This window comes from Diadema antillarum, unplaced genomic scaffold, assembly GCF_040938485.1.
Source record: "Diadema antillarum isolate AM-2024a unplaced genomic scaffold, OU_Dant_1.0 seq00000392_RagTag, whole genome shotgun sequence".
NCBI lineage: Eukaryota > Metazoa > Echinodermata > Echinoidea > Diadematoida > Diadematidae > Diadema > Diadema antillarum.
This window is the reverse complement of record NW_027271387.1, coordinates 876308-889701: the sequence shown is the minus strand read 5'-3', so window position 1 is coordinate 889701 and position 13394 is coordinate 876308. Positions and strand designations below refer to the sequence as shown.

General features: G+C 37.3%; 1 protein-coding gene across 1 annotated transcript; it reads right to left on the bottom strand.

The window, feature by feature from the left end:
• Positions 1–9477: 9477 nt before the first annotated feature.
• On the bottom strand, positions 9478–13321 carry LOC139731985 (C-signal-like). The gene is made up of 4 exons (XM_071642858.1): positions 13157–13321; positions 11531–11704; positions 10566–10743; positions 9478–9764 (listed from the first exon to the last, which is right to left on the bottom strand). Exons 1-4 carry the CDS (start codon positions 13319–13321, stop codon positions 9478–9480), a joined length of 804 nt encoding a protein of 267 aa, XP_071498959.1.
• Positions 13322–13394: the final 73 nt, after the last annotated feature.

Sequence of the window (13394 nt, the reverse complement as noted above, 5' to 3'; positions counted from 1 at the left end):
TACACTAACTCATTTTGCATCACAAATTCTATCCCTCCTGCCTCCACCCCCTTCTCTCTCTCTCTCTTTATATGTCTCTCCATATGTCTGTCTGTCTGTCTGTCCATTTTTCTGTCTAGGTCTCTCTCTCTCCTTTCTCTTTCTCCATCTGTTTGTCTGTACGTCTGTCTGTCTCTCAATCTCTCTCCCTAATACATTCTCCCTTTTCTACCCTTATGTTCTGTCCATAGTTCTGTCTTTATTTATTTCTCTTTTTACTTTAGATATTTTATATCATAAAAGCTTTTATTTCCTCACCGTCTACCAGGTTCTCACCCTGTTTGCATTCTGTCTGTCTTTCTGTCTGTCTGTAGTCCTATGCTGGTTTCTCAATATGACAGATCCTGTGCATCCTTATCCATTGTTAAATATATGACGAGCTTTTGATTTATGTGTTAGGATTAGAGGGGATTATGTTTTAATCCCAAAAAGACTTCATATTTTGTGTTTGCAGTGAGATTGTAGAAGTTGTTTTTCTCATTTGAAATCCTAGAGTTAAGAGATATGTGTACGTTGGCTGGGAAGCTGATATCCCATAGTGCAATGCAAAGGTCTATGTTGTGTAGGAAATCTTCACCCACTCTTGACTTATACTTGTACATTTTTGCCACTTTTCTCTTCATTTGCCCACAATGTTGATCTAAAATACTCAGTAGGATCAACCAAAGTATATGGTTTTATGTATTCTACACATGAGTGCGACTTGAAATATCTGTTACATATCTGTTACTTGTAATATTGTGGCACAATGAACACCTGAGGTATACTCATATCAATTCTCGTCTCTCTACCTGACGGAGACATTTTTTTTTTCCTGATTGTCCTTCCTTCTGTCCCACATGTCATTATTTAAGTTGTAAAAGAAGGAACAAGGGATTTTTTTGGTACCTGCCCCAGGTACGCTGCGGGAGGTGTAGGTGCACTAGTCAGATTTTCAGGCAGTGTCCTTCAAGGTCAAAGGTTTAAGGTTGCTGAACTTTCACTACAAAAATTTAGTTTTCAGCTCTGACTTCATTTAATAATGTCCAGTGGTAAAGCACCTTGGTAGGAAGAGTAGAAAAAATAGACAATCATTTCTATATTAAATAGTTGTGGTGAAAGTTAGGTCAAGATTAAAGGTCACTGAACTATTGAAATCATGATTATAGTTTTGTATTAATTCAGAGAAACGATTTCCAGTCTTCTGTGTGATATGTCTTAGTTTTTCTCTGTAGGAATATGTTAAGGTATAACCACTACTTTAATTCAATGCAAGTGTATGTCTTGTATAAAAGGGGAAAGTTCTGCAACATTAGAGTTTTAGTCCCAGTCAGTGAAAATAATTCTAAATTTGATTTGGTTTTGCCTAACCCAGTTGTGAAACTGAGAACAAAGTTTGTGAGAGTTGACATCTATATTCCCAAACACAGCACAGGGGCGGATCCAGGAATTCTGTAAAGGGGGGGCGTGACTAATATTTCTGGTGCCACTTCCGGGTTTCATTGCAGTATTTTCTTTTTATTTTCTTTCTTTTTAACGAAAATTAAAGGGGGGCGTGCGCCGGTTGCGCCCCCCTCTGGATCCGCCACTGCAGCATGTACAGAAAGTTGTCTCTATTACCCCATTTTTTACACCAAAGGCCCTAGCCAAGCCCAAGCTTGGCCCGGGTAAAATTTGTAGGGCTCGACTTTGTAAATTTGTGTGCTTACACCAAGAAATCAGGTCACAGCCTATTTTGACTTTCTCAATCCCCCTTTCATGGGTTGCTGCTTATAAACAAAATGATAGCACACTGTGAACTAAATTTTGAGGTTGGAATGGTAAGTTAAAAGTTTAAACTTGCATATAGAAACAGAAACAAGCTTTAGCAGGGACTAAACCTAAACTGTTTTTGAGTGAAAGGGATGTTCCCTGTGATGATTATAATAGTGAAATTCCAAATGATAGATACACGTACCTGTAGCTGGGAAAGCATGAAAAAAAAGTACTCACTTAATATTGTCAAAGGACACAGTAATGAAGATTGTTGATTCTCCTCACATTCCTTTGAATTCTGTTTCATTTGTAATAGGTAACTACCGTACCTATTTACAAGATGAGAGCTGACATGTTTTTACTGTAACACTCAAAGTCACACACAAACGATAGAGTATTGCACGAAAGTATAAAAAAGGGTTAAACCTTGATTCTAGTGATGCCTCACTTGAATTGAGATTCAGATTACGCACTCTCAGTACGTGTGAAAACAGCCCGAGACTTTCCCTCTCAAGCATTTATCCTTTTGATGTCTATGAGATTTCAAGAAAAAAAAAAGTTTCTCACAACAATAACTCTGCTTTTAGTGACTTGGCGTCGTGACTGGCCAATTTGTCCTTGTACAAATATCTATTGTTCATACTTGAGCCCTTTTGTAGTACTTTATGCTGGACGAAAAATTATCTGCATTTGTCTCTGGGGTGCGGGAAGCTCTTATGGTTCTCAGGAATTGTCTGCGATGTCAGATTATTGCGTAATGCATACCAGAGTGTGAAAAATGGTGCTGACAGCATGCGTTTTAGCATGCATTGTGGTCCAGTTTGGTGTGCACAGAAATTGAGGAACTTACTTTTACTGGTTTGTGCATTTGTGATGAGTTTTTAGTAGCACCTTTATCATGCATATTGCTCTTTGTTTGAATATTTATTGAGGAAAAAGTTGCAATGGTTTGTTATTAGTGAGTTTGATTTAGATTGAGTCTGATGTGTATCAGATTACATCGCAGATGGAATCTGGATGAAGAGTGGATTACTATTAGAAAATTAGAATGTTTGTTTCTACTTCTAGTTTGCAAATGCCATGGCATAAAACATTAATTCCATGCACAGATGTTACATGTAATTGCTTTGGGGTTTGTTGGTTTGTTGTTTTTTACGAATATCCCTACCATATCGTGTAAAAGATGTGTCAATGAGACATATACTCATGCATAGTGTGTGTGTGTGTGTTACGTACAAATTTGTACTGTGGCTAAGAAGTAGCCACCTGATGTGAGTGGATCCAACTCCCATAGTGCATTGCCATGGCAGTCATTTCTTGCAGTACAAAAACATGTTGTATGCACGCTGGTTTATGATACACAAACTTACATACTTTTTCATGTTAATTGTCTTTAATACACAAAGTGTAGGTACAATTTGTATGTATGAATTACCAAGGGTAAACATACATTTGTACATGTACTGCTGTTTTGTTACAGATCACATCTTGAAGTTCTGGAAAGTTTTTGGAAATAAGCAATGTACAATATGTACTATTCCCACATATTTATATTTGTGTTTTCAATAGTGAGCCAACCTGATCCTGTAGCAAGTCATTGTCATTTTGGTTTTGTCAACATCAGTCTTCACAATCAAGAATCAGTGGAAGTTTGCATTGTGTATCTTGACATGGACTACATGGCACATTACTTTTTTCTTATTCATATGAATCATCCATTCCCAAAACTGTACTGGAGATTTATTCAAAAACAATTGTCCATGCTTAGGTTGACTGAGATTAAATCAAACATGTGGAATGGAAGAAGTTTCATGAATATATTGATAAGATATGAAATATATATCACAAAAGAGTGATATGCATTGGCTACAAGAATGGTGCACTAATTAGTTGCAAGGGTTTTCAGGGAACTCACACACAAAGTCTTCTAGATGATATTCTGTTGGATTTATGGGGAAGATTTCCTATTTCAGGGGATATAAAATCAACAACATTTCATCTACCAAATAAAGGGGGAGAGATCAAAGGCAATGTTGCTGAGACGTGACACTTTGCTTTGTATTAGGTCTACCTATTTGGATGCCTTGATTTTATAATGAATAATTCTGAATTAAAAAGTCACATTTTATGTTTCAGAAGTCTGACAATACACTGCAGTCTGACTTTGCTGAAATTTCACTGATCTGTTTGTTTGTTGTTTTTTCACTGCTTTTTTAAATTCATTAAGTTTTTGGGTACTTCTGCTGTAGATATTATCATCTTCTCTGCATTACATCAGCAGCTCTGAATTTCACTGTGTATCCTTAATATTTGAAATTTGATATTTTATTTGGACATAGTTTCTTTCATGAAATCAGCACATTCAAAATCAGAAAGAAATTTAAATATATTGTTGCCAGGTTGAGAAAGAATGGGAACTTCTCATCGTCTATAACATTTTACCAATTCAAGATTCAAATTTAGATTTAGCAATTAAGAGGCTTTTGAAAATTTTGCATCCAAAGCACCAAATTGTATATGAACAACAAAACACTCAAAAGCGAGATCATTTTTTTAATCCACCATATTATGAAAGATGATTCGTATGTGGTAAAAAAAGAAGAAGAAGATTATGTGAAGCAGTACAGCTGCAAACCACAGTAAAGTAGTCTGTGGGATGTGATGGGTCAAAGGGCAATCTCCTATTATGCATACATTTTCTCCTTTCATATATGGGCTTCAAAAGGAGATGGAATACAATAATCTGTGTGTGGGCAGGATGAAGGTTGTTGTGCAATTTCGTATTGTTTCTTGCATTGTAGTGTATGTATTATTTCTTGTGTGTCAACCTCTCAATTGTACATAAATATCATACATGTAGTTTATGCAGCATTTCATTTTGCATATAAGTGTGAGAAGAAAATGAAAAAAACAAACAAATACACCCTGCTTATGTCAATCAGCCTTCTTTCTACTACACAATCACTGACATTGATTGTATTTGGTATTTGCTACAAGACGGCTCAGTGTGAACAGATTTTTAAAAAATTTTCTTTCGATGCACAACCCCCTGCCCCTCATATTGTCACAGAACTGGCAATTTATGATTAAGAGATGTGCTCAGTTCCTTCGATCTCAAATTCACGACTGCAAGCAACATTTCTGTAGACATCATTTTATGCAGTTCAGTTCATTGTATGTTTATAAGAATGAAACCCTTCGGTTTGCATTGTACATCATGTTTGAGATCATCAAGGAAATATTTTAATATCAGTGGAATATTACAGTATTGGAATGGCAACCTTAACACTCTCTCTCTCTTTTCTCTGCATTATGAATATTCATTAGTCATGCATATTCTCACTCAGTATTGTCCCTTTCTTGAGCCTCTTTTGATAATCGAATGCAATTGGTCATGTACTTTCCTTTGTACATGTCAACCCTAGTTCGAAGTGAAATAAGAAGTATTTTGTAAAGTATGTACATAAAGTTTTCTTTCTATAGATGGTATTTTATAGCTCTATTAATAAATGTAGAACTGACTGGAAAGCTGGCTTACAAGCTTGAACAGAAAGAAAAAAATGAAAGTGTGATGTGTGTCTTTTATTCCACTGTGTTCCACATCTGTATACCTTTTTTTCAGAAGGCAGGTGGAATGATATGTGACCCACTGCAACATAAGGATCCGAAAGTCGGGGGAGGACAATTTTCTGAAAATGACATGACATGATTCAATTACTCTTCCACTTTAATGTCATATATAACATGACTCATAAAAGTACTCAGTTGCGGAGATATGGATAATTTTATTAGCGCATGTCAAGTGGTTTCAGAAATAGCGTTTCAAGAAAACCGCCATCAAAGTTTTCCTTCCAACGCTATCATGATCAAGGGGAACCGAAGCAAGACAGTTTTCACTATTTGACAATAGAAGGTACGCTCCTAGCAACCTCCGTGATGTTCATTCAAGCTTAGCGCCAGTGGTCTACGCATGACCAATCAGTAACCAGGATACCACGCACTGACCAATGAGATCACTCCCTTGTTGCTAGGGGTGGAGTCTAGCTGCGGCTCTAAATCCAAATCTTCGGACACGTTTCTGTTCCATTGAAAGTCAGAAAATCATGGCCAAGAAAAATGTTATTTTCTTGCCTTTCCTTTGATCATTTAGCTTCGAAATTTTGGCAGATGAAAGAAGATAAATTAGTCTACAAACTTATGTCCAAGACAGAAATCAGAATGTTTTGACGGATTTTGATGATCTGACTTCAAACTCGATTTTCTCGGCTCACCCGTCAGCGACTTTAGGATCCTTTTGTTGTAGCGGGTCACATATATTACCCTAATACCATTATGCCAGTAATAAGATGAGGGAATGTGTGCTTTTCATGAAAAATAACTATTTTGTGGAATTCTCTTTATATTTTCTTCATATTGTTTTCCATGTATGACATTACATACCAGTAGTCTTCTCATCCAGCAGTTGCTGCACTGAAACTTAAAAACTTCATAACTTTTCAACGAATTGTCCAATTTCCCTCAGACTTCACTGATGTGTTCTAACGATGTTGCTGCATTCACTCAATCCACCTAAATACTTTATATTTGGATTTCATTCACCTTTGGTGTTGATTCAGGAAGAGGTACTAGTACAATGTAGAAAAGACAAATAGCACACACATTCTACTACAAGACACTCTGTTGGTAGTCGATACCCTGCATTTCATTACGACATACATGATTTTGACATTGGAAATGGAAGAAACATCACCGTGGCAACACATTCATAACATCCAAAAAACACCCTTATATTATAAATTGTTTTGTAAAGGAAGCGTGATAAATTTGCACAGAATAAGTATGGCTGATACATAAGTTAGGAGTCAATTGATGGCTACTGGTAAACTAGCCTTTTGTCAAGGCCCTCTCGCTGTATGGTGAAGATAGCCCAGCTGAGCGCGCCAGCGCGAGGGCCCCTGTGCTGTCATGCTCAGCTGGGCTCGATTCGCTAACCTGTTACAGTGAGAGGACCTTGATAAAAGGTTACTGGTAAACCAGCCTTTGGAGAGAATTTATCAAAACCACTATCATGACAAAATAGCTATCAACCAATCTTTCAAAAAATAAGTACCACTACTGTATATCACACACATATACAAGATGTAATAAGATATATTAAATAATAGGGAAAAAATCTTCCATTACACTTTCTTTTTATGTGCTCTCTTGGTTCTAACACAAAAGGTGATACTTTGCCATGGTGGATTGCGAGGTAGATATAAGAATAGTCTCACATTGTATTAACAGTGACTGGCTCACAAGAATGCAAAGCAGAGAATTGCCATATGTTTGAAATACATGTACAAATTTTTTGTAGTTGATAAGTAGTATGCATCAAATGTTCATCCATCCCATCACATTTCTACATGTAGATGTCTTGGATGAATCATAACCTCCTATCATGAGTAAGATTTGTATCATAACTTTGAATACTATCTCCAGGATATGATAATTCTCTGAAGATGAAACATGTAGAAGGTCCGTTTCATATAAAGCAATGGGCAAAGGACCTGATACTCATTTAAGTAAACATGGACATTGATCAGTGGTATCACCTCTCTTGGAAGATGTTTTTCTTTCTTCTTTTTTTTTTTTGGGGGGGGGGGGTCTTGATATGATATGATTGACATCTTTTCTTTTCATGAGATGTATTGACATACTGAACATTTCCAAGTACTAAATGTCAAACTGCATACATCAATGTTGACCAAAACAGTTGTGAAAAACTTCTTGAATAGGTCTTAACCCATTGAGGACGGGCTGATTTTGCTACAACACAAATTTCCCATGGTCACCTGACAAGTATACTCGCAACTTCTCCTCAACAGGTTAAAAAGTTAAAAAACAATGATAATCCCACTCTTCTCTGATTTCACTTTAAAGATCAGCTTGCATGGGGATACCATAGAGTGGGTGGGTATGGCCCGGCTTGGGAACACATTAGAATTCCCAGCTTTTTTCTCTGATCTCTGCGTAAATGCTCACACAGCCCCAAAAATCTCAACTGGAGTTGACCTGTGTATACCAATGAGCATAAGCTTTGATGCACACAATTGGTGCTATTTGTGGTTACACGTATTTAACGTACCCAGTGGGCAGCGAATGAATCGATACACTCATGAATCCCAACACTACAGGGTTATTTATACCGAATATTCAGAAGCCTCTTACAGAAAATATTCTGAATATTCAAATTCTCATTTCATTAACTGCTGTACATTAAATCCTCATGAAAACAATACTATTAATAGCATATTCACACACAATGTTGATAGCCTCAACAAGATACAATGTACTTTATGTAGCAGTGTTTCAGCTCTTTTCTACTGCACAAGTATACCCTGATGTAAAATAGAAATTGCCCTTCAACAACATGTATTTTTGCTCAATGAATTATCTCCTTTGAACAGATAAAGTTATTTCATCCAGGCCAAAGTTTGTTGAATTAATACTACATGCATGATATAATAAGACACAAGAAGGGTCTGAATTCTGAGACTACAATCATAACCCTGTTTATATGGGAATCCCATTAAAGATGTAGCGTTCATGTCTATGACCAGAAAAAAAGTTGGCGGTATCAAATATTCTCTCCCTACTCAAGGGTCCATGTCCAGCACACTTTCATATTTAACAAGTTTCTGTTGTGCTTTGATGCTTCTGTCAAAAACGACTGAAGTGAGAGAAAGAAATCGCATTCAGTCAGGTTGAAACTTTTGCTGTCATTATCGACCTTGATGCAGTTTGTACGAAGAGGCGGGCACACGTCGCGCTCTTCTCTGTATATGTAGCAGGTCACCAAACACCATAATATGAGTGTTGACATAATCTGCCCAACATACTCTCTGATGTCCACTGCTCATCTTATGGTAATGATCTCTAGCATGACCATAGGCAGAGGATAGGCACTTATTACTTTTGGTCACTATTGACAAATTATTGTAATAGTTTATTAGAACACTACACTCAGATGAAGAAAAAAACAGAGCAATACTTGTAACGAACCTGACAACGCTACATCAGCCAGGACTTGTGTAATGCCCTTGGATATAGGGAAGATGATTCCTGGGAACATTAGTATCAAAATTTGTTTGATTGTAAAAAAACAAAAACAAAACAAAACAAAACAAAAAAACCACAACAAATTGCACAATGGTTCTCCTCAATGAATAACTGAGGGTGGCTGTATGCAGAATTAGGGAATTTTTTTGTTGTAAAGGCAAGGACGTCATTCTCATTCTCCAGCAGTGCCAAATGGTCCCATCTACTCATTAATTGTATGTCCATCCACTTAGAAAACATTTTGATATTCAGACATCACCACTTCATGGCTCCACCCCCTAGTTGGCCTGATTTTAAATTCGATGATGTCATTGTCTTTAATAGAAACAAAGAGACTGTCAAATCCTTCATGGAAGCATTCTCGATTCTGGTACCGAACATGCGAGAGAACCTGGAACATGGACAGTTTCTTCACATGATGTCATCCCATCGTAGTCCACTATGCAGACTTGCACATTGCAAAGTCTTAAACTCTGTATTCTGTGACTAGCACATCTACTGACCATTTTTTTCAGTACATTTTTTTTTTTATATGAATATATATTCATGAAACTTGGTGCCCCAAAGATTCAGTTGATTGGGCACATGAAAAAAAAAAATTGTTCAAAATGGAATTTCCAATCCAGCAAAATCAAAGAACTTTCCAGAATCTTCTACCGACACATTCTCCACCACCTCCATCATCTTCTTTACGGAGTACTCCGCGCTGAAGAGCTTCCCCTCTGGGACATTCCTGTGGTAAGGCCGGGAGAGTTCTGTGTCCACTGTTCCTGGATGCAGGCTGATGCAGATCACCTTCTTCCGTCCCCGCGAGAACTCCACGCTCAGGTTCTTGGTGGCACTGTTGAGGGCGCTCTTTGACATGCGATAGCTGTACCATCCGCCAAGCTCTTACAGTGTGGAAGAGAAATGCAAAGTGGTGTGAAGACATGTTATCATGTTGAGTATTTGTGCAAAAAAATAATGTCATGCTCAAACTAATAAAACTCACTTAATTACCATGACTATGGAAATTATACACACATAATCATGTACATCTAGCACAACTATAAAACATATGTCCATCACATAATACATACAAGACTATACAAAGTCCTATGAAATCTGGACCTTCTACAATTCTCATACTTTTATACTTTGCTATATATGGCATATTGACTGGAACTGAAACATATTATGCAGTGTGTACCAAGAACATGTAAAGTGAAAGGTCATGGCAGACAGAATTGTGCAAAATCACATATGGTAACACATGTTGGTTGTGATATTTATGCATATAAGTTTGATTTTGCCACATCTTTCCCTTGATTTAACCTTTTATCCTCTCCCTGTAAAGAAACAAAATTGAACAAATGCATGTTTTGCATTTATAAAACTATAAATATTACAAACTGTACATGTCTGCAGATGGACCTCAGTCAAAGCTGGGGAGTGTATGTCATTTTGGAAAAGTTTTGTATTTTTCTGCTAGGACTGTTTTAAATTTCATGCAACGGTCTTCAGTCAAAACACCAGACAAGACAATGCCAGTGTATAACATCATAGTTGTAACTCTTGCAGAAAAATTCCCATTCGGAATTGACCTTGCTTTTTAGCAAATATGTAATGTCATCTCCTCCAATGTTAACTACCTTGTGTCCTCTGAAATCACCATGACAACAACAACCACAACAAAAATGATAATAACTCACTATTGTCAGCAATTGAACCCACTCTGGCCGACATATTCACAAGAACTGCGGAGTGAGGTTTCCCACCATCGGCCACCGCCTTCCCAAACTCGCCTCCTCCTTTGGTGAGGAACTCCCCAAAGTGCTTTGCCATTAGAAGAGGACCAATGGTATTTGTAGCAAAGGTTGACATCAGGGCCTGATGTACATGAGAAGATCACATACACGTAATAATGCTAATGAAAGTACAGTCAATAAACACATTACTGTGACTTACAAAAAACAAACAATAAACAAACACATTATTGTTTCATTGCAATGTAAGTACGACTTTGGTCCTTCCCCTCTTAAGGATTAGTTCAAAAAATCATAAACCAATTTAAGAACTTTTTAACACTAGATTCCGTTATGAACACCTTGCGGTCCTTGTCATAAATTCCGACAAAAAAAAAAAATCTAAAATAATTCAGAAGCTTCAAACAAAACAATGAGTAATTTGCACAGTCTGATCAGAGAAGCAGAAGATGACAAATATTCTTCTCATATAATGTATTCTTTTTGAGATAATATCCTTCATTTTGTATCTGAAGCCTTGATACACAGTCCCTATGATTGTATACAGTTGGATAGATAGCTAGACAAACTGACACACAGATAGATAGATAGATAGATAGATAGGTACATTGTAGATGAATAAGTCAATATTTACGTAGATTGATGAGTAATATTGATAGGCAGGTACATAGGTCGAGAGCTAGAAACTGGTAGCAAAGATAGATGAATAAATAGGCGTAAAGACTGGTAGATCAGTTAATAATAGGTACAACAATGTATGTATATCATTCATATCACTTTATTGGTTTCTGTTGTAGCTGTTATACTATGTATACCCATACACATGTACATCAAAAAAAAATGTGACATCATCAGTCCCCTTGACCTGCTGCAACAAACAAACAAACAAAACAAAACAAAACAAAACATACCTCTTGTGAGACGGCTTTTAGACTTGTCTCCCCTCTCCCAGATGGGTGCAGTATACCAGCACAATTGATGAGAAGGTCCAGTCCTGTTGATGCGGGGTTGCCATGGAGAAGCTGTTTAACAGTAGAGGACACTTCTTTTATCTGATCCTCATTAGCCACATCCAATTGGAGAATCTGCAAAACAACAACAAAACATTTGAATATGTGATCCATAACAAGTTGAGGTCAAAAGGATTTCAAATGTGAAAGAATACTCTTGGTCCATGCACATTCATTTATAATGCAAACTACATTGTACATGTAGGCCCTATGTGATATTGAAGAAGTGTGGTAGGATTTATGTGAACAAAGCATATGATGTATAGGATTAGGAACATTTAAACGTTAATTGTAAGTCAATAGCAAAGATTCTCATAAATCAAAATAATAATGATAATAATAATGGGTAGATACTTAGTAAACCCTTTGTCAAACACAAGTGCTTGAATGTGGATGAGGAATCATTGCAATAAAAGTCAGTTCCAATGCTCAGACAAGCACAGCAGTAGCTGTTAGGTCTACACTGTAAAGTATATAACAGGTATGTCCCATCTGTGGTCACAACTTAAGTGCCACAGTTAAGATACCATCAGCCTTAGACTCAGAACCATCTGTGGAGAGAAAAATGGGCTTTCTTGACTTGTGGTGACATGCGTAGGCCTACAAACACAATTATCTATGGGCATGTCCACGGAAAAAGTCCAGACGACCTCATATTACATTTTGCAAGGAGCTCAGTCCTTCCAAAATGGCCCTAGCAAGTGAGGGTGAGACCTACAAGGTACATGTGTCTTTTATTGATTTCAATTGTATTCATAATATCCTTAATTGCCCTAATATCTTACTCGATCTTGACGGAGTATTTGAGTACGCTGACACAGCTAATGCACCATGCATGGTTTACAAGCTCCATTATTGCTATTATTACAAGGTAGAGTGACCATACATGCAGTTACCACCCTTCATCATTCAATCTCCCTTCAGCAGACATGACCATCATCATATCTCAGATAATCACACAACATGTACAGTTTTGATGATTTTTAATTATATTCTTATCATCACACGTTACCACTGTTAGTGTTACTGGTAACTTCATTGACCGACAAGTATGTTTCATTCCGCGAAAAACTTCTCAATTTATAGTAATGACATTTGCTGGGTCAGTTTTTCACAAAAACTGACCCAGCAAATGTCATTACTATAAATGAGAAGTTTTTCGCGGAATGAGACATACTTGTCGGTCAAGTAACTTCACTGCAACAAGTTCCACTCATCATGAATAGCCCGACCAGACGCCGTGCACTAGCAGTCGTGACTTACACTTGTGTACAGCGACAGGGCTGTGTATAGTTACCATGAATCCAAAAGAAGGCAAGTTACCAACAACCATTAACAGGTTAAACGGCAATGCTGCGCCAAGTAAAATGATAAACGACAGGGCCGGGGTAACCCTGTGAAATTTGTTTATAGTCTCCGGAACTTCAATTTGAAACACATCGTGACAGCTAGATTGAAATATAGGCTATGGCATACATTGTATGACCTCGACGAGAAGAGTGAACAGAGAATAATTTAGGCCCCTACCTCTAAATTTTGTGGGTTCTCCTTCCTCAGTTGCTGCAGCTCTGTTGCTTCCTCTGGACGTCTGCATGTAGCAATTACTTTGAGAGAAGAACGAGTGTCTAACAAGTGCTTACAAAATTGCAGTCCTATGCCTCTGCTAGCACCTTGAATGAGAGCATTTGCCATTTTCTGAAGCTGTGAGTATGGCGACTGTTTAGGCTGAAGGATGTCCGTTCCCTTTTCTCACAATAAGCCCTGG